Source organism: Neofelis nebulosa, chromosome 4, assembly GCF_028018385.1.
Source record: "Neofelis nebulosa isolate mNeoNeb1 chromosome 4, mNeoNeb1.pri, whole genome shotgun sequence".
In the NCBI taxonomy this organism is placed as follows: Eukaryota; Metazoa; Chordata; class Mammalia; order Carnivora; family Felidae; genus Neofelis; species Neofelis nebulosa.
In genome coordinates this window covers 20,492,405-20,515,331 of record NC_080785.1, presented here as the reverse complement: position 1 = coordinate 20,515,331, position 22,927 = coordinate 20,492,405, and the positions used below count along the sequence as shown (strand labels likewise).

The window sequence follows — 22,927 nt, the reverse complement described above, 5'->3', positions numbered from 1 at the left end:
CACATTCTCTACATGATCACTCCAGCCAAAGAACCCAGCATTCCATGCTCAGGTGAAAACCATATTTATCAATTTACAAATGTTGGCACTGAGCAGGTAACAGGTGGTAATGACTGTTTCTTCAGAATTGTGTGCATAGCTGAACATTTATTTACTTAACATTTTTGAAATTAAGTGTGAAAATTCCACAAACCTGTAAAGTTAAACAAATGTCGTCAATTTTGCGTTTACTTCGTGCACACAAGTGTTTAGGAAAGTGGTGCTTCTGAGCAGTTATTTACATAAACAATGTGATGAGGTTTTGAGCCATCATTTTGTTCAATTTTTAAAAGTTTTTAAGAATGTAAAAAGTGAATGAACTGTGTTTTGGAACCTTGAAAACCTGTATCAGAATTGTCAATGAGGGGCACCTGGGGGGCTCAGTTGGTTGAACATCTGACTTTGGCTCAGGTCATGAGTGATTTCATGGTCTGTGAGTTCGAGCCCTGCGTCGGGCTCTGTGCTGACAGCTCAGAGCCTGGAGCCTGCTTTGGATTCTGTGTCTCCCTCTCTCTGCTCCTCCCCCACGCATTCTCTCTTTTTCTCTCTCTCAAAAATTAATAAACATTAAAGGAAAAAAAAAAAAGAATCGTCAATGAAATCTTAGGAGAGAGTTTTGGAGCCTGAAAGGGATCAGTGATAGAGAGTGCCGGAGGATGACTTAAAACGGAAAGAGTAAAACGCCATCAAATTTCTTAAGTAGATGCTGATCGTCAATGGACTGTCATCACCCGAGCAAGACACCCATGTGAACCCTGTGCAATGCCAGATATTGATGACAAATGTAAACCACAGGAAGTAAAAGCCAGAATACAGATACTATGTATGTCAAACAATGTATGTCAGATAGAGCTTGGAATAACTTATCTAAATTATTATTGTTTGAACAGAGAACATTCACATGGCTTAGACATTTTTAAATACGGGGGCCCCTGGGTGGCTCAGTCGGTTGAGCATCGACCAACTCAGGTCATGATCTCACAGTTTGTGAGTTTGAGCCCCTCATCGGGCTCTCTGCTGTCAGCCTGTCAGTGCTGAGTCTGCTTCCGATCCTCTGTCCCCTCTCTCTGCCCCTCCCTGCCTTGTGCTCTCCCAAAACTAAATAAAATATTTAAAAGGTTTTTTAAAATACATTCCTAACCTTCAGCTGCCTGGTTCCTTCCCAGGAGGGAACCCAGATGATGACATTATCAGCTTCTTGTATTCTTTTTAAAAATTTTTTTTAAGTGTATTCATTTCTTTTGAGAGAGAGACAGAGAATGAGGAGGGGAGGAAGAAAAAATAACCTAACTATAAACTAAATATCAAACCAATTGTTAACCCAACACAGCCATGCAACTAAGGAAAGATTAAAAGAAGTAAAAGGAACTCAGCAAACACAAACGCCCCAGAGAGAGGGAGAAAGAGAATCCCAAGCAGGCTCCATGCTGTCAGCACGGAGCCCAATGTGGGGCTCAAACTCATGAACCACGAGAACATGACCTGAGCCAAAATCAAGAGTCAGATTGAGCCACCCACCCGGGGGCCCAGCTTCTTGTACTCTTACGACAATATATAACGCATATGTAAGTGTAATATATTTAGATTTTATGTAAATTCAGTATGGTGACATTCAGAAAAGTGAACAATATATTTGGCAATTCATTGTTGTCACTTTCAGAAAAGTGAATAAAATAGAATATAAAAAATAAAATAGAAATAAGGTATAAAATCATGTTGACACTTACATAGCTACCACCTAATCAAGAAAGAGAACACTACCAGCACCTCTCCCCTCCAATTGCTACCTGTGCCTCTTACCTAGAAGGTAACCACAATTTTGACTTATAACAGTATATTTTGCCTGTTTTTGAACTTTGTGTAGGTGAAATTATACAGTATGCATCATTTTGTGTCTTTCTTTGCGTATTCCATATCCTATTTCTGAGATTCATTTATATTGTTGTGTGTAGCTGAAGTTGGGCACTTTTCCACTGTTCTAGGGTATTCTATTGCATGACTATGGCACTGTTTCTGTGTTCCACTCTTGGGCATTTTCTTGTAATGCCCAATTGGGAGATATTATGAATGATGCTGCTATGAATATCTTTCACATTTCTCTTTGTAATATGTACTCATATATCTGCTGGGGAAAAATATATCTATATAATGTAAATAAATCTTACTATGTTATCCCTCCCTCCATACATACAATGGTTTTTTTCAGAACGGTTTTTATCAAACAGGATTAATAGAGGAAGATTAATGTTTGAGACCTAATCAAGATACACCAGGTAAGTAGCTGTTTTTCATCTATTAGCTGAACCAATTTAACTTGATAATCTCTGTTCAATAGATGCTTAACCCATGCAAAATAATTGATTCCATTTGTGAATCAGGTTCCCCTGTGATGCCTTCCAGTCTCCAGATATCAGAGGGAAATGTCATAACAAATAAAGCTATCTCAGTAGATGGCTGAAGATGCTCTTAGAAGAGCTAAAGATTGGGGTGCCTGGGTGGTTCAGTGGGTGAAGTGTCTGATTTTGGCTCCAGTTATGATCTCAATGTTCATAAGTTCGATCCCTGTGTCAGGCTTTATGCTGACAGCGCAAAGCCTGGAGACTGTTTCAGATCTTGTGTCTCCCTCTCTCTCTGCTCCTCTCTTGCTCACGGTCTGTCTCCTTTCTCAAAAATAAATAATCATTAAAAAGAAAAAGAGCTGAAGATCAATGTTGGTCAACCTGTTGTTCCCATTGGAATGGGAAGTATGATTTCAGAGTGACTGAACTTCTTGAGACATTAATCCTTGAAATCTTGGAATAGGAAACTCTATTGTTTAATTGTCTGGTACAAGTTTATTTTATTTTTTAAACCACTGATGGACTAATTAAGGACAAAAGTGTTATCAAATCATTATTTAAATAAAAATCAAAAGCTTTTATATTTTGAATATTTGTTTCATTCCACAATAAACATCTACAAGCATTTTTACAAGACAAGCACATGGGTCTTTGTATTGTCTACAGTTTACTTTTATATGGGAAAAATGTAGACAGCACATGATAGGATTTTAGTCCAGACAGTATGAAAAATTACAGATATGAAATTTTGATGCTGATTCTATTTTAATATTCCTCATGATCTTATGTAGTAAAATGAGATTATAATCTATAAATCTGTCAAAAATAATTTCTATTTTTGTTATTGCTCCCAAAAGGCAACTTAAATTTGAATTAAATGGTAACTAAATGGTAAAGTCTTCTTTAAATTGCTGAAAAAAATACTGTGTTTAAATCACTTACTAGTTTGATGACTGTGGTGTCATTTGCCAGCCTCTCTGGTGTAATTTTCCTTAAAGTATTTTTGGAAGATTCAGTCTCAGCCCAGTACAGACACACACACACACACACACACACACACACACACACACACACACACGTATGTATATATAATTTCAGAGAGAGTGTGAGCAGGGGAGAAGGGCAAAGGGAGAGAGAGAGAATCTTAAGCAGGCTCCACACTCAGTGCTGGGGGGCTCGATCCCATGACCCTGGGCCAAACTCAAGAGTCAGATGCTCAACTGACTGAGCCACCCAGGTGCCCCTGGCCCATTGTATATTAAAAGAGTATAAAGGATGTTTCAATTCAACAAATACTGAGACACTGCTCTGTGGAAGGTGCTGAGTGTATGGAAATGAATACAACAGTGTTTGTGCACTCGGGTCCCCAAATTAACAAGACCCAAGGAAACCAGCACAGCCGCTATAGCAACCATATCATCTCGTCATAACTGCTACTGACCAAGAATTAAGGGAATTGTGATGTATGTGTGTGTAGTGCATGAGTGCTTAAATGAGATACTGACTTTTGGCCTTAATGGGCAAGCAGAATTTTAACCAGGTAAATGGAAAAGACATTTTTTTCCCCTTAAAAATAACTGTATATTGAGCGTCCTACATACATATCTACTTATCTCTGAGTTTCTCAACAAACCTGAAGATAGATAGCCACATGTTAATGGATATGGGATCTGGGGCTTGGAGACACTGTAGGCTGAGCAGAAGCACGTAGAAAAAAGGAAAATGTAAGAATATCTGGTGTATTTGGAACATGGCTAGAGAGTAAGATGTAATGGGGAGGAATCACTAAGGAAGCTGGAAAGATCATTTGGAGCTGGTTCTCTAGCAAACAGTTTTAAAACAATGCTGTGGGCAATGAGAGTCCTTGGAGGTTTCCAAAGCAGGAGTAAAAGGATCAGATTCCTTGTGTTAGGGGTGGGGTATGTGAGAGATTCATGTGAAGAAATATTACAACACATAAAAAGTACATAAAGTCTTGGGGTGCCTGGGTAGCTCAGCCAGTTAGACAGCCAAGTCTTGATTTTGGCTCAGGTCATGATCTCATGGTTCGTGAGATGGAGCTCTGCATTGGGCTCTGTGCTCTGCTTGCGATTCTCTCTCCCTCTCTTCTCCTCCTCCTCCCCCCTCCCCCCTGTACACACTTGCTCACATGTTCTTTCTGTCTCCAAATAAATAAATAGTTTTTTTTAACTACGTAGAGTCTTACTTTGCACTCATACAATGGTAGATTAGATTTAATGCATAAGAAAAAACTTTTAACATCCAGAATGCACAAAGTACTGCACAGTCAGATCCCTAAATCATTAGTTGATATGCAGACCTCACAGAACAGCTTCAAGTCCTCAAAGACCACAGACACCGCATGCAACACATTTGAAATGGCAGATTTCAACTAGTGGTGGAGAGATCAGAATGAGGGAGGTATAACAGGAAGGAATACCGCGTGGGAAGCTAATGAGGGCTGAGACGAGAGATGATGAGGACTTGATGAAGGCAATGGGGAGGCAATGCCAAGAAGGGGATGGAATTAAGAAACATTGTGCAGCTCAGGGTGCCTGCGTGGCTCAGTTGGTTGTGTCCGACTTCGGCTCAGGTCATGATCTCACGGTTCGTGAGTTTGAGCCTCACGTCAGGCTCTGTGCTGACAGCTCAGTTCAGATTCTGTGTCCCTCTCTTTCTCTGCTCCTCCCCTGCTCTCTCTCTCTCTCTCTCTCAAAAATGAATAAACATTAAAACATAATAATAATAAAAAGCATTGTGCAGGTCAAGTTGATAGAATTTGGTGACCAGTTGAAAGATGACTTAAAGGACTAGCTTGGTCTCTTTCTTCCTTTTTTGCTCTTTCATTATATGTATATATTATAACTACATTATTATAAAATATATTAGAACTTTATACATATTATAACTATATATTATATATCATAATATATATTATGTATATATAATAGTGTACAATTTAGTGGCATTTAATGTATTTACAATGGTATGCAACACTATCTAGGTTCCAGAACATTTTCATTACCTCAAAAGGAAACCCTGTACTCGTAAAGCAGTCACTCCCTATACTCACCTCCCCTCAGCCCCCAACAACCACTAATCTACTTCCTCTCTTTTTTGGATTTACCTTTGCTGGATAAAGGGAATCACACAATATGGGACCTTTTGTGTCTGGCTTCTTTCACTTAGCATAATGTTTTGAGATTCATCCATGTTGTAGAACTGATCGATACTTCATTCCTTTTTATGACTGAATAATATAATCCATTGTATGGCTATGCCACATTTTGTATATGTGCTGCCGAAGCGAGCATGGCTATGCCACATTTTGTTTCTCCATCCATCCACTGATGGACATTAGGGTTCTTTCCACCTTTGGATATTGCGTGTAGTGCTGCTATGAACATTTGTGTACAAATTTTGATTCGAATAGCTGTTTTCAATTCTTTTGTGTATATACCTACATGTAGAATTACTGGGTTGTATGGTGATTTTAGGTTTAACCTTTTGAGGAACCACCAACCTATTTTCCACAGCAGCTGCACTATTTTGTCTTCTCACAGGTAATGTACTAGGTTTCCGTTCCACATACTTGCCAGCAGTTGTTATTTTCCTTTTCAAAAAGTTATAACTATGGTAGTGGGTGTGAAGTATTAGTATCTCATGGTGGTTTTGATTTGCATCTCCTTAATGACCAATGATGTTCAGCATCTTTTCATGTGCTTATTGCCCATTTGTATATCTCCTTTGGTGAAACGTCTAGTCAGATCCTTTGCTCGTTAAAAAGAAATGGATTATTTGTTTTTTTGTTGCTGAATTATAAGAGTTCTTTATTTTCTAGATACCTGACTCTTACCAGATAAATGATTTGCAAATATTGTGTTCCACTGCATAGGTTGCCTTTTTTTTTTTTTAATTTTTTTAAGGATTATTTTTGAGACAGAGGGAGAGAGAGCACGAGTGGGGGAGGGGCAGAGAGAGAGGGAGATACAGAATCTGAAACAGGCTCCAGGCTCTGAGCTGTCAGCACAGAGCCCGACGCGGGGCTCGAACCCACGAACCGTGAGATCGTGACCCAAGCCGAAGTTGGACGCTTAACCGACTGAGCCACCCAGGCGCCCCTACGTTGCCTTTTTTTAAAAAAAAAATTATTTATTTATGAAAGAGAGAGAGAGAATGAGTTGGGGAGGAGCAGAGAGAGAGGGAGAGAGAGAGAATCCCATTCGGGTTCCACTATGTCAGCACAGAGACCAATGTGGGGCTCAGACTCAAACTGTGAGATCATGACCTGAGCTGAAATCAGGAGTTGGACACTTAACTGACTGAGCCACTCAGGCATCCCAGGTAGTGTTTTTACTCAACAGATTTTTGAGCCATTTGTTGAAACAGGAAACACAATGGAAGAAGGCAGTAGGGATAGAAGGGAGTAGAAAGAGTGGGTTCAGTTGGAGGCCTGGTTGAAAATCTGAGCGGAGAGCCCCAGAAGGTATTTGGCTATTCCTGGTGCCTGGAACACCTATGTACTTGGTGTTTGTTGAGTGTTGGAATCTGGACTAGAGACTGGGGTACAGTTGCTGCCCTAGCTACCAGCAGTCAGGCTTGTGTCCCACAGAAACAAAGGACACTCCCCTTTCAACAAAGTTCCCCTTTATTATTTGAAATACTAATCTTGACCAACTTCCTAAAACACTCATAAACTCCAGTGCATCATGAAAATTAAACCATAATTCTGCAATCAGACAACACAGGCTGAACCAGGTACCAAGAATATGGAAAACAAAATCCATAGGTCAGACATTGTAGAGCCTATTGTGATCTACCAACATTTGCCTCCCAGTAGAATACATTGTGTGTATATCTCAAACTAAGCTTATATTTTTGTAATATTTATGTAAACTGAAGTCATTGAAAAAGCTGATAAATTAAAGTGCTGAATAAAATCGTTTTTTCCATGATCAAAGCATCATTAACTTTTCCCTTCAGTTTTAATCTAAAGGCTCAACCATGCCTAAAACACATTTTTTATGTTTATTTATTTGTTTGAGAGAGATAGAGAGAGAGAGAAAGTATGAGTGGGGTCGGGAAGAGGGGGAGAGAGATAAGGAGAGAGACAATCCCAAGCAGGCTCTGTGCTGTCAGCCCAGAGCCCCATGGGGGGCTTGATGTGAACCGTTGAGATCATGACCTGAGCCCAAACCAGGAGTCGGATGTTTAACTGACTGAGCCACCCAGGCGCCCCGCGTTTTTTTATATCTTAGATGAGCTGACTCTTGTATGAAGGCAACATTGACAAGGACATGAAATAGCTCTTTCCAGGGTTCGGCCCACATGGCTGACGTTATGAGACACTCTTTTTAAAATATGCTGGGTCAACAGGGAGGGGGACAAAACAGAAGAGACTCATAAATATGGAGAACAAACTGAGGGTTGCTGGAGGGATTGTGGGAAGGGGGATGGGCTACATGGGTAAGGGGCGCTAAGGAATCTACTCCTGAAATCATTGTTGCACTATATGCTAACTAATTTGCATGTAAATTTAAAAAAATAAAAAATAAAATTTAAATATGCTGGTTCTGTGCTGGGCATCCTGCAGACACCTAGGCCTGGCATTTTTTTATGAATCTGCTGCTGAGGTAGGCTTACTCACACATTTCATTTATCCGCAATAATAAGAATATCAATACCTTGGATTTATGTAGAGCCTCTCATCCAAAGAGGTCAAAGCGTTTTAATTTAATTGGATGTTCCCGTGGCTTTAAAAGCCTCTGGGTATATTTACAAATGTAATAATAAGAAACAGTCTGCCCTGGTTTACAATATAATAGACAGCATAAAACAAGATCTGAACATAAACTGCTTTTCACCCTCACCGCACAAATGTATCCAATGCCCGGCCATGGGGTTCAAGGTCCTTTCTGAGCGGATCTCCATGTATCTCTTCATCTATGACACCATTTCTTCTCCATGAATCCTTTATTCTATTCAAATGATTCTTTTAATACAAGATATGTGTTTTCACTTTGTGCATCTACCTGTCTAAGAGGCCCTTCTCTTCCTTTTCTCATATTTAAGTCTCCACTCTTTTTTTTTGGATCTGATTCAATTATAACCCACCTTTTCCATGAAGACTGCTATAGTCATTCTAGCCTTCCTTTATTTCCCATTGAAACATCTACAGTAGTTATGTTCTTTTTCTTTGAGTATTGAGTAGATGCTATTTCCTTCTCTTTTATTTCCCCATGTAGTAGGTCAGCCCCTCCACACAGCAAAGTCCATAATCCGTGCCTTAGATCTTCATAAATTTTATCTGGTTCCAAGTAGCATGGTGAGTTTGGGAGTCTGTGGTTGAAGGCTTACAAAAGGGTGGACCTACTAAGACTTCCCTTGATTTTATTTTTCATTGTTCATAGTTTTGTGTGTGTGTGTGTGTGTGTGTGTGTTTTAATTTTTAATGTTTATTTTTGAGAGAGAGAGAGAGAGAGCACAAACTGGGGAGGGGCAGAGAGAGCTGGAGACACAGAATCTGAAGCAGGCTCCAGGCTCTGAACTGTCAGCACAGAGCCCGATGCGGGGCTCACACTCACAAACCAGGAGATCATGACCTGAGCTGAAGTTGGCTGCTTAACGGACTGAGCCACCCAGACGCCCCATTTGTTCATAGTTTAGTGCAAGTTTGAGATTAGTTTGGAAGGACAGGGCATGCCTGTCCCTTTAAGATGAAAGGTACAATGGGTAAGATTTCCTGAAATGAGATATGAAGGAAATGGAATAGAGAAGCAAAAGCAGTTTGTTGAATTAAGGTTTAATTGGGGTGCATTGGTTTAATTATCACATAATTATATTTCCAGTTTGTGATAGAAGTAGCCATCATTTTGATTCTTATCCAATTCTTGTGTTTTTTAAAAAAAGTTCTTTTGAAAAAAAAAGTTCTTGGGGCGCCTGGGTGGCTCAGTCGGTTGAGCGTCCGACTTCGGCCCAGGTCATGATCTCGTGGTCCGTGGGTTTGAGCCCTGCATCGGGCTCTGTGCTGACAGCTCGGAGCCCGGAGCCTGTTTCGGATTCTGTGTCTCCCTCTCTCTCTGACCCTCCCCTGTTCATGCTCTGCCTCTCTCTGTCTCAAAAATAAATAAACATTAAAAAGAAAAAAAAATTGAAAAAAAAGTTCTTTTGTTTATTTCTGTTTATAAAGGCAACCTATTCATAGAAAATTCAGGAAGCACAGGAAAGTATTTAAAAAATGAAAAAATGCCTATATTCTTGCTCAAAACAACTTCATGATACCTGCAGAGGTGTATTTTAAACAAAACTAGTGCCTTACTTTACTAATAATAGCTGGTATTTGCCAAGTGCTGATCATGCATATCTCACACAGTCTCACAATTATTCTCTCTAGGAGACTTCCCTATTATCAACTGCTTTACAGGTAAGGAAACTGAGGTACAGAAAGGTTAAGTAACTTGCCTAAGGTCACCCAGCCAGTAGGTGGAGAGCCAGGGTTGAATCTAGGTAGCCCTACTGCGCAGCCTGAATTTTTAATGTTTTCATTGTGGCCAAACACACATAATATTTACTATTTTAACCATTGTAAAGTATATTATTTAGTGGCTTTTAATATATTCACAGAATTTTGGAACCATCACCACCATCGAGTTCCAGAACATTCCCATCTTCCCCAAAGGAAATCCTGTGTCTCTAAAGCAGTCATTCTCCATTCCCATCTCCCTCAACCCCAGAGAATCACTAATCTGTGTTGGGGAAGAAGAATTTCTTCTGGTCTTCAAGGTCCTTCCAGCTGGACTAAGAATCAAATTGCCATGAAACAGATCAACAGGAGAAAATAAAATTTAGTTTCCTATATACAGGGAATCCACACAGACATGAGATTCCAAAGGCAGTCAGACAGAATGAGGTATATGTGTCAGCCTGAATGGAGAAGAAGAGTGCAGGGGTCTGGGACTTCAAAGGGAAGGAATACAATTTATAGGAAGATACACAAGAGTATATGTTTGATAAGCAAACATTTGCTGGGGCACTCAGAAACAACGAGACATAGAGGACTTGGGTCAAACAGGCATTGCTAGGTTCCTCCATGTCTGCTGTACCTGGTTCATATTGCAATGTAGTTATCTATGGACCCAGAGCAGATCCTCTATCTAAGTTCTTTTTAGGCGGTTGAGAGGGAGGTAAAGAGATTTTCCTGAATCTGCAGAGTTTTGATTCCTTTTTAACTCAAAACAATCTTTATGCTAAAGTGGCCCATCTTTGGGTGTCCTGCCCTTGGCCCTGACATCTGCTGTCTGCGTGAATTTGCCTATTTTGGAAACTTTTCATATAAATGGAATCATAGATTGTGTAGCCTTTTGTATCTAGCTTCTTTCAGTTAATATAATGTTTTCAAGATTCTTCGATGTTGTAGCATGTATTGGTATTTCAATCCCTTTTACGGCTGAAGGATATTCCTTTGTATGCGTATGTCACATGTCGTTTATACCTCAGTCACGTACCACATATTATACTACATTCATCCATTCATCCAATGATACACACTTGTGTTGTTTCCACTTTTTGGCTATTGTGAACAGCGTTGCTATGAACATTTGTGTAAGAATTTTTTTGAGTACTTGTTTTCAATTCTCTTAGATATATACCTATGGGTAAAATTGGTGGGTCATGTAGTAATTTTAACTTTTCGAGGAATCTCTGAACTGTTTTCCACATTGGCTGCACCATTTTACATTCCCCCTACCCATGTACAAGGGTTCCAATGTCTCCACATTCTTGCCAACATTTATTTTCCATTATTTAAAATTATAGCCATCTGATGGGTGTGAAGTGGTATCTTACTGTGGTTTTGATTTGCGTTTCCCTGATGACTAATGTTTTAAAGCATCTTTTCATGTGTTTCTTGGCCATTTGTATATTTCCCTGGGAGAAATGTCTATTCAAATTTATTGCCCAGTTTTTAATTTGAGTTTCTGTCTTTTGCTGTCGAGTTGTAAGAATTCTTTCCATGTGCTGGATATAAGACCCCATCAGATATATGATTTGCATATATTTTCTCAGACGCTGTGGGTTGTCTTTTTACTTTCTTGATTGTGTCCTTCTATGCACAAAAGTTTCTAATTTTGAGGAAATCCAAGTCATCTATTTTTCCTTTTGTTGCTCATGATTTAGGTGTGATATATAAGAACCCATTGCCAAATCTAAGGTCATAACAATTTACCGTATTTTTTGTTCTAAGAATTTTATCTCTTATGTTTAGATCTTCAATCCATTATGAGTTAAATTTTGTAATATGCTGTGAGGTCTGAATGCATTCATCCTGACCTGCAAATTCCTATGTTGAATCCTAACCTTGAAACATGCTAGTATTAGGGGGGTGGGGCCTTTCGGAAGTGATTAGATATCAGTATTTTTTATAAAGGAGACTTCATGAAAGTCCCTAGTCCCTTCTACCACTGAGGTCACAGTAAAAAGTTGCTGGCCATGAACAAGGATGAGGGCCTTCACTGGAACATGACTATGCTGGCACCCTGGTCTTGGATTCCAAGCCTCCAGAAGTGCAAGAAATAAATTTCAGTTGTTTATAAGCTACCCAGTCTGTGGCATTTTGTTATAGCAGCTTGAGTAGACTAAGACAGGATCCAACCTCATTCTTTTGCATGTGTATGTCCAGTTTTCCCAGCATTATTTTTGAAGAGACTTTTCTTTTTTCATCAAATAACATTGGCACCCTTGTAGAAAATCAATTGATCATAGATATACGGATTCATTTCTGGACTCTCCATAAAATTCCAGTTATCTATATGTCTATCTTTATCCAAATGCCACACTTTTGAATACCTATAGCTTGTTAGCAACTTTTGAAATCAGGAAGTCTCAGTTCTCCAAATTTGTTATTAAAAAATTTTTTTTTACATTTGTTTAATTTTGAGAGATAGAGTGCGAGCTGGAAAGAGGCAGAGAGAGAGAGAGAGAGAGAGAGAAAGAGAGAGAGAGAGGGAGACACAGAATCCAAAGAGGACTCCAGGTTCTGAGCTGTCAGCACAGAGCCTGATGTGGGGCTCGAACCCGCAGACTGTGAGATCATGGCCAGAGCTGAAGCTGGACACTCAACTGAATGAGCCACCCAGGCGCCCCCAAAATTTGTTATTGTTAAAGATTGCTTTGGCCATTTGGGGCTCCTTGCAATTCTGTATGAATTTTAGGATCAGTGTTTCCAATTTGGCAAAAAAGGCTATTGGAATTTTCCTAAGAATTGCATTGAGTTTGTAGATAGCTTTAGGGAATATTGGCATCTTACCTGCATTTTGTTTTAATTAATGGACACAGGATGTCTTTCCATTATTTGATTCTTCTTTAATTTACTTCAGCAATATTTTGTAGCTTTCAGTGTAGAAGTCTTTCACTTCCTTGGTTAAATTCATTTTTAAGTATTTTATTCTTTTCAGTGCTGTTACTGGAATTGTTTTGGCAATTTTCTTTTGGATTGTTCATTGCTAGTGTATAAAAACACTGCTGATTTGTCTTAATATTGCATCCTGCAACCTTGCTGAAGTAATTTACTAGGTCTAATCATTTTTTTAAAAAAATTCTTGGGGCGCCTGGGTGGCGCAGTCGGTTAAGCGTCCGACTTCAGCCAGGTCACGATCTCACGGTCTGTGAGTTCGAGCCCCGCGTCAGGCTCTGGGCTGATGGCTCAGAGCCTGGAGCCTGTTTCCGATTCTGTGTCTCCCTCTCTCTCTGTCCCTCCCCCGTTCATGCTCTGTCTCTCTCTGTCCCAAAAAATAAAATAAACATTGAAAAAAAAAATTAAAAAAAAAAAATTCTTTAGGATTTCCATGTGTAAAATCATAGTATCTGCAAATAGAGATAGTTTCACTTCTTCCTTTCCAATTTTATTCTTTTTCTTGCCTAATTGCTCTGGCTAGGATTTCCAGTATTTTGTTGAATAGAAGTGGCAAAAGTGGGCATCCTGGTCTTGTGCTTGATCACAGCTGGAAAGCTTTCAGTTTTTCACCATTGCGTATGATGTTAGCTGTGTTTTTTAAATAAACAGTCTTTATCATGCTGAAGAAGTTCCCTTCTATTTCTGGTTTGCTGAGTGTTTCATTGTGAAAAGGGTGTTGGATTTTGTCAAAAGCTTTTTCTGCAGCAACTGGGATGATCATGGTTTTCTCCTGGCCTGCATTCTTGGCCAGTAGGGTCAATTACTTTTCTCTATGTATATAAGTTACCTAAGTTTGTAGCCTGCTTTTTGTACTCATACCATGAAAATCTCATTTTCATGAAAAACCATTAAAATTATGATTTCCTGAGGCCATATATATATATTTCCCCCGAGGTTGCACGTTATATCCTCATATGGATGTTCTACAACTTACTTAGTACTTCTATATCGTTTCAGTAAAAATAGTTGATGTGTTCTGCTCTACAACTCCAGAACCTCTGAATTTGCTTTCTTTTCAGTTCTGAAGTTCTTTAAATCTTTACTGCTACTAAGCAGATCACCTCCTTCCCTCCTGCTTCATGTTTATTTTTCTTCTTGTTCCTTGATTTATACTTCTCATACATATGCTAATCTTTGTTTTTTGCTTATTTCATCTGCTGAATTAATGACCAAGCCAGTAGAGTCAAATGCAAGAAATATAACAACCAGGGTACCTGGGTGGCTCAGTTTGTTGAGCATTGGATTTCGGCTCAGGTCATGATCTCAGGGTTCGTGAGTTCAAGACCCGGATCAGCTCACTGTTATCCGCCTGTCCGGACAGACCTGGCTTCAGATCCTCCGTCCCCTTCTCCCAGCTTGTGCTCTCCTCGCAAATAAATAAATATAAAAAAAAAAGTATAGGGGCGCCTGGGTGGCGCAGTCGGTTAAGCGTCCGACTTCAGCCAGGTCACGATCTCGCGGTCCGTGAGTTCGAGCCCCGCGTCAGGCTCTGGGCTGATGGCTCGGAGCCTGGAGCCTGTTTCCGATTCTGTGTCTCTCTCTCTCTCTGCCCCTCCCCCGTTCATGCTCTGTCTCTCTCTGTCCCAAAAATTAAAAAAAAAAAAAAAAAAAAAAAAAGTATAAAAACTTACCGGCAAAAATAATAAAGTTCAAATGTACATTATTACTATCTATATTTTATTTAGCTTGGGAAGAAAAAATCTGCAATTTGGTCAGTTTTGTTTTTTGGTCTTTTTGTCAGTATCCAATTTGTGAGCTCTTGCAGCTATGTTTTTAAAGCATTATCTGCAAATACAGGGATGTTGGAAGATTATTGAACTCACATATAAAACGAATGTAGAAAATTTAGTTTTAGAGAATAAGCATTTATTCTCTACAGAAAAGCATCTCCGTGTCTTATTTTCGCACTTTATTCATTTTTTAAACCACTTGTGTTTAAATTAAAATTTTGCTCATAGACATCCCTTTCCACAACCCCGCCCCAGTAAAATACACGCCCCTACGTACACATTTTGGCATCGTTAGATACATTTGATTAAAAAGCTGATAAAATTCTAAAAACAAGGACACTGAAAAAAAAAAAAAAGAATCCCACCAGATCAGAACAGATACAAATCAGACAGTCCTTAGGAGACTTGACCAAGTTACCACTGGTTTAATTTCCCTGTGTTCCCAGGAACCGCGGAAGAAAACTACAATTCCCAGAATGCTTAGAACGCGTGCGCGGCCTGGAAACTTGCTGCCTCAGTCCCGCCTCCTTATTCCAGTGATTGGACTGTCCCGTTGCGCGTCTCTGAACTTCTCTTTTTCCATTGGTGGACTCCCCAGCGAGGTCAATTACAGAGCCTACGTTCGTTTTGGCCCTTCTAACCTACCGGCTCTCCCCCCTCCCCGCCCGGTACCAAGATGGCGGCAGAAGCAGCTGGTGGGAAATACAGAAGCACTGTCAGCAAAAGCAAAGACCCCTCGGGGCTGCTCATCTCTGTGATCAGGTGAGGGAGGCAGGAGGCAGGGTCAGGGGACAGGGGGCAGCGGGCAGCGGCTCGACCTCCGCTTTGGAAGGGAGAAGGGTTAGGTGGGTTCCACCCTGCCGACCCCTCCCCTTTCCTCCTTGCCTCCCCCAACCCCTCCCAAGGACCCCCACAGTCCCCCCTTTTTCTCTGGGGTTGGGCTAGAGGGAGGAACGCCGCCTCGCTGTCTTTTCTTTAGGGCCAGAGCTTTCCATTAGGTTCCCGGGGCCCTAAAGGCACGCTGTTTGGGGGCTTGGTAGAGAAAGCCAGGTGTATTCATTTATTCATACAACGTTTATTTATGGATTGCCTTCAGCCGCGCTCACTAGGGAAGGCTTCTTGTTTCCTGGATTTCTGGGTGGAAGGCCCTGAAGTCCGGGGACTACTGTCACGAGTTGCAGATTGTGTTCTCACACTTGGGACACCTCCAACCACCTGTGAATGGCCACAGCTTCAAATACAAGAGCCTGTAATGAGCTGGTAGAAGGGCCGTGGGTTTGAAGGCACACATCCGTTTTCAATTTTTTTCTGCCTTCCTATCCCGGTCTAGTCCTTCAAAACAAAACCAAACAAATTTCGAGTTATCTGCCATTCTCCCAGAATATGTATGGTGGGAGTGGGATTGGTGGGGCTCCTGTTTTAAAAATGTGATCTAGATTAAGGATAGGGGAATCCTTTCAAACACCATTAAGCATGACACAGGGAGTGATTAAAACAACCTGAATAAAATGTATTTAACACGTTTTTACTTTGTTGACCTTTGAATTTAAACTCAGGTATTTTACATAAAATGCCCCCCCCCCCCTTCCCTCTCTCCTCTATCCCTCTACCTATGCTAAACTTTTGGTTGAGTTCTAGGAGGGCTCCTGGAATGTCCTGTTGATCTTTTTAAAACCCAGGCTCAGTAGTACCTGGTAGTTCCTAAAAGGGCTTGAAGGTGTCCATAGATTGAATTTTAAAACAGTCTCCCACTCATGGACTGATAAAGACCCTTCTCATGGGTGTTATTTTGGGGCCTCTAATTTCATATCATGGTATATTGAATCATTATTACTAAGTTTTTTGGTTGATTTTTTTCTTTTTAAGATTTTTTAATTAAGATGATAATTCTCTGTATGGAAATACCTAATAAACCTGGCAGGCCATACAAAGGGAATGCGGGTCTAGTGTGGACCCACATTATTGCTGTGACAGTATAGATAGTGTAGATGTTTCATGATACTAAAACTCCAACTAGAGTGTTGGTAGTGGCCCATCTTAATCTCCTGTAGAATTATAATACATGAATTTATTTGGGTTCTTTTTTGAGCTTCTTTTTTCTGCCTTGGAGTCAACATTCATTTAAACTGTGCGTTTAATGCTAGTTTGTAGTATGATGCCTGGTCCTTAATACGTACTTAGTAAATATATAAATATATGTTAAACAAATGAGGGAATGCCCTGAGTTTTGCGAAGATGAATCAGACGTGACGTTATCCTGGAGAGTATAGCTCACTTGAGGGGTAAAATACGGAAGTTAAAACTATGACATGAGAGTGGGAGAGACAGAGACAGGTGAAATATGAGAATCCAAGAGGAGTGGTGAAGTAGAGTGTGGATTAGGGAAGGGAACAGCTGTATATAAATGTACCATTTCAACTGTGTACTTATGATTCTGTAGGCTTTACCACTTCTGCTGTGTATCAATTTTCTTAAATGCCAATTACATTCACTCTAAATGCCCTACATTTGACAACATGAAAACCAAACTAAAGTTTATTTACTTATTTTTTTTACTGATGCTGGTTCAGAAACACTGCCTTTGGTTGACTGTTCCTTTGCTCTTCAGGGGGACTTTGCCGCTGGATGGTGTGGAATATGATTTTGTGGTTGTTCGTCCATCTTTTCCACCCATCTATATTACCTTCACATTATCACCATGATTTAGGGCAATGCATTTTTTTTTTTTTAATGTTTATTTATTTTTGAGACAGAGAGAGACAGAGCATGAATGGGGGAGGGGCAGAGAGAGAGGGAGACACAGAATCGGAAGCAGGCTCCAGGCTCTGAGCCATCAGCCCAGAGCCCGACGCGGGGCTCGAACTCACGAACCGTGAGATCGTGACCTGAGCTGAAGTCGGACGCTCAACCGACTGAGCCACCCAGGCGCCCCAGGGCAATGCATTTTTTGTGCTGACTTCTGTTGTGTGTTAATATTTGTCATTTTTCTTCCTTATCCTTGACCACCTACGACCACTCGAATAACCCTTTTCAAACATCTGTTGACTAGCATGGTATAACAGAGTGTCCAGACCTAGTATCCTGGGCAAGTTTTTTTTTAAAATTTATTTTAGAGAGCATAAGCTGGGGGGAAGGGACTGAGGGAGGGAGGGCGGGGGGATCATCTTAGGCTCCACGCTCAGCATGGAACCCAATACTGGGCTCAATCCCATGACCCTGGGATCATGGCCTGAGCCGAAATCAACAGTCGGACACTCACTGACTAGGCCATCCAGGTGCCCCTCTGGGCAAGTTTAGTAAGGATTCAAGCTCATGGTTACATAGGACCTTACTTATGACTGGATATTGTTGGTTCTGGCGTGTTAATGTTTGTATTTCAATATTTCTTTGAGTCATAGGAACATTGTGGGGTTGAAGCGAAAGTGTTGCTAGCTCTCCCTCCTTGTTGTTATGTCCCTGATGTGCTTTTGAACATAACACAGTGGTTTAAATTTCATAAAAACAGTGGCAGTTAATGAGAGGGGGATGGTAGTAACTTCGGTGTTCAGGTGGGGAGGAGCAGGGGAGAGTACTTCAGCAGAGAATAGAATGGGGAACGTTGTTGGTAAGACAGTAGATCTTAAAAGTTTTCATTACAAGAAATTGTCACTGTGTGAGGTGGATGGATGTTCACTAAGCTTATTGTAATCATTTTGCAGTATACACAATATATTAAGCCATGTTGTACAGCTTAAAGGACCGCAGTGTAATATGTCAATTACATCTTGCTAAAACAGGAAAAAACGGGAATGTATATTTCTTGTTAGTAAACTCTTTTCTCACTCTGAAGTTGCTGCTTTGTCTGTTCAGTTTGTATTCTTTGTGATACCCTTCTTGCAACATTGTGTTCGTGATTAAAAAAAATTTTTTTAATGTTTATTTTTGAAGGACAGAGAGAGAGAGAGAGAGAGAGAGAGAGGGAGCACGTGAGCGAGCATGAGCGACCCTGAGCGGGGGAGGGGCAGAGAAAGGGAGACAGAAGTTGAAGCAGGCTCCAGGCTCTGAGCTGTCAGCACAGAGCCCTATGTGGGGCTCGACCCCAGGAGCAGTGAAATCATGACCTGAGCTGAAGTTGGATGCTTGACGGACTGAGCCACCCGGGAGCCTCTGTCTTCATGATTCTTAATTTCTCATGTAAAACTTTTGAGGATTGCCTCCTTTTCTCCTTGACTTCTTTTCAGATTCTCTTTCAAATAAATACCAAAGCTTTCTTGAACCCATTTTAGGCTCATGTTTGTGAAGTCTCAGCATCCTTGAAGATCCATCTGATACGTGCCAGTTCTCTTTCATGTTCCCTTGGACCTATCATTTTATCACCAAAGAAATGATTTGTCAGTGATAGTCCTTCGAAAAATTTGATTAGTTGGGCTTTATTTCTCTTTATTTTTCTTTTTATGTCACTGAGCAGTTTTTTTTTTTTTTGAATAGTGAGTGTTAAAAATTCTCCATCAGTTCTTTTGTTCAGATGTGTAAAAAACAGTTATTTGTATTTCTTATTGGGCATTAGCATAACACATATATATTTAATGCTCTCTCTATGAGTTGGAACAGCATAAGGAAACTACAGGTGGGTAAGGGTTCGACCTAAAGATACAGTAGATATAGACACGGGGAATGGCCAGATCTCATCACTGTTTCCTGCTGTGGTGCCAACTAGTTAAATAACAACTATTTTGCTGGTGTGATCAACCACCACTTTAAAGCATTTGAAAAACAAAATAGCTTCAAGAAGTATAGTGTAGTTGTAATGAAAATGTTATGTTGGTAGATGATTATTTAAGAACCTTGAGACTCATAAAATGCAATTCTTAGTCTTTTAAAAAAAAGTACTGGGGAAAAAGATTTCAGGTCAATCAGAGGTTTCAAAGGGTGGGCTTCCGGGGTATTGCTGGGTCCTCAGGCTGGGAAGTGGGGCTTTGATGAGGAGACAGACAGTGCTTGGGACTGAGTCTGTCGGAGGCCACTCCTCTAACTGCAGCTTTTGGCTTAAAGTCTTGCCGCTGGCCCTTTGAGATGGAACTAATTGGGTGGACAGAGTCATGATTACCCGCTGATGTAAATTTGGACAGTTTTACACGTGTGTGTGCACACACAGCATTTTCCTACTTTTTATTGATTCCTACCCCCTAACCTCTTGTTTGGTGTGATGTCGAAACAGGCAGCCTTTCTAAATGGGAAGTAAGCAGAATGGCATTTTGGAGATGCTATTTGATTTTTGTGAGTTCTTGTCAGATTTTTAATTGGGAAATGTGTCTACCACTTACTGTTAGGTGATTTGCTTTCCAATTAAATGTTGACTCACTTCTCCTTGCAAGTTGGCCTTTAATAGACCATTTAATTGGGAAGCCAAACTTTGGCTGTGGCTTGAGGTGACCTTACCGGAACCTCAGAGCGGAGCTTTTGTAGACAGACTCTGGCTACAGATGTCAAGGAGGTTTGAAGGCAGTTGAAGGCCCACGGTGTCACCAACTTTCATGTCTTCACAGAAGTTGGGATTTCAAAAACTTGGGAAATCCTTTATTGTAGACACCTGTTAAATTCCCTGCCTCCTCAGAGAGTGTTTTCGGTCAGCCCCGTACGTAATTCAAAGCCCGCTTTGTTGAAGGGGCCCGGGCTCTGATCAGAGCTTTGAACAAACAGCTTTGAGGTCCATGGCACAGTCTGTGGCAGAAGGGAACGTGGTCACTGTGTTCGGAGCGGAGGCCTGGAAGTTGTGCTAGGCGATTAGCGCTGTTTGCGGTGGCCCCTCCTCTCTTCATCTGAGCCAGGCTCATTGTGGTTTTTAGGGTTCCCCGCTCTCTCTGCATCCTGGGGCGTCTTGGCCCTAGCAATGTGGTACCGTTTAAACATCACTGCTAGGCTCTCTCGAGACTAAACACTTTTTTCTCGAAGTCCTGCCACATCCGACAGCATATGTGGATATAAGAGGCAAAATAATCCCCCCCCCCCCCCCCCGGTTATTTTTTTCTGTGAAACATGAAGAATTAATATCTTGGGAACCCATGTCTTAGTTTCCAACCTCATGTGTCATTTTTAACACGGGGATTTCCTGAAGGCCTTGAGGCAGAGAGGGGTATGTAATGTTGGGTGCTGGGTCAGGTTTTTTCCAAGCCACTACTTAGAGTAGATAGGTGCGGTCAGTTTTTGGTGGGAGTTGAGGTGTAGTTAGTAGAGCGAGAGAGAGGGAGAGAGAGAGAGGGGAGGGAGAGGGAGAGCGAGATCTGGTGAGAAACTTGATTGTAATGTTTGCCAGATAGCAACCGGTATAGGATGTTAGTTTTCTGTCAGAAATCTCCTTCCCAGTTTGGTGTGAAGGTAACCAAAAAACCTTCTGTAGCTGAATTAAGATGGCAATTATTGATAATTTGGGAGTCAGCCGAAGAAGCTAGATTTCAGTATATGTACTCTTACGTGTACATATGAAATATATCTAAGCAGACGTAAAACACAAAACATTTATTAGGTTAAGGACAGAAAGTTTATAAACGAGCAAATTGGAAAGCCTATGATCACTTTGTCTAGATAACCCCTTTTGCCATTAACAAATTATATGATTTTCTGAAATCACAGGTATAATTTTCAAAATTCAATTACATATTTAGAAAATACAAATATTTCAAGAGGAACAAAATAAAAACCAAAGACTTTTCTCCCTGTTCATCTCTTCCCTGAAATATCTGTTAAGTGTCGTTTGGTTCTTTGAGGAAAATAGAAACTGTATTTAAGTATGTGTGAATGTATGATCTTTAAACAAGAATGTATATTCTTTAATATTTTTTCTTTTTTTTAATGTTTATTTATTTTGAGAGAGAGCAAGCGAGTGAGCACGAGTGGGGGAGGGGCAGAGAGAAGGGGAGAGAGAGGATTCTAAGGAGGCTTCGAGACAGCATAGAGCCCGATGCAAGGCTTGATCTCATGAACCGTGAGATCATGACCTGAGCCGAAACCAAGAGTTGGATGCTTACCCGACTGAGCCACCCAGGCGCCCCATTTTTTAATATTTAATATCTTAATATATAATATTTATTATATTTTAATAATTATAATTATTCATAAATAATATTTATTTATGAAATTATATGCACTTAAATGAATATTCATGAAAATTATGTATTATATATTCTTTAAACAATTGGGGTCATACTATGTATATTTTTGAACCTCTGTTCGTTGGCTTATTTTTCTCTATTTTGGAGATCTCTTCTAGCAGCACGTATTGATCTATTCAATCTTTTCAGTGGCGATGTCGCGTTCTGTCATATGGCACCCCATAATCTATTTAATTGGTGGTCTCTTTCCCACCCCTTTTGTAACACTTAAGTTTTTTTTTCCCCTTTTCGTCTTCTGTTAAAAATGCATTGCAGTGAGCATTCATGTACCTCTGAGAGCCATATCCATGGTGTAAAATCATGGCAGTAGCAGAGGAATTGCTACATCTGAGTATATGCACATTTTGTATTTTGACAGTCAAAATGTCCTCTGGGAAGATGGTAATTTACACCCCCACAAGTGGTGTGGTAGCGTACCTGTTTTCCCTGGCCCTGGCCAGGAACTGGATGTTTTTGATGACTGTCTTTCTTTATTAACTCTGTTATGAGTAAGAGGGTAGTGTTTGTCTCACTGTCACGTAGTTGCATGTCGTAGTGGGATGCATGTGGGTATACGTGTTTTGCAAATATTTTTTCCCGATCTTGTGTTGTCATTCTCTTGACATAGTCTTTCCCAGAGCAGAAGTTTGTAATTTTCACAAAGTCCAGCTCATCAGTGATTTCTGTCGTGGGTCATGTCTTTGGTGTTGTATCTAAAAAGTCTGTGCCGGGTTGCCTGGATGGCTCAGTTGGTTACGCGTTTGACTTGGCTTCAGCTCAGGTCATGATCTCACAGTTTGTGAGATCGAGCCCGGTTTTGGGCTTCGTGTTGACACTGTGGAGCTTGTTTGGGATTCTCTCTCTCCCTCTCTTTGCCTCTTCCCTGTGTGCATGTACGTGGGCTCTCTCAAAAAAACTATAAGAAGTCTATGCCATACCCCGAATCGTCTAAATTTTCTCCAATATTAACTTCTAGGGGCTTTATATTTTGTCTTATATTTGGGACTGTTATCTGGTATGAGTTAAGTTTTGTGAAGGCTATAAAATCTGTGTCTTGATCTTTTTTTTTTTTTTGCACGTGGATGTCCAGCACCATTTGTTGGAAAGATGATCTTTTTTCTCCATTGTTGGACACATGTGGGATCGTGAACAACATTCCATGCCTTTTGTTCTCTTCTTGTGCACACTTGTCATTGTAGCTTTCCTCATTTTCCTTTATAAAAATTGCATCACAAAAGGTGG

The 22,927-nt window shown here is 40.5% G+C and overlaps 1 protein-coding gene across 3 annotated transcripts in view; it reads left to right on the top strand.

Moving 5' to 3' along the window:
* Positions 1-15,219: 15,219 nt before the first annotated feature.
* Positions 15,220-22,927, top strand: part of EXOC4 (exocyst complex component 4) — a 761,449-nt gene continuing 753,741 nt past the window's right edge. For all 3 annotated transcript variants that reach the window (XM_058728677.1, XM_058728676.1, XM_058728679.1), the window contains exon 1: positions 15,220-15,320. In XM_058728677.1, the coding sequence (XP_058584660.1) occupies positions 15,235-15,320 (86 nt within the window). In that variant the 5' untranslated portion in view covers positions 15,220-15,234. The remainder of the gene's footprint in view (positions 15,321-22,927) is intronic.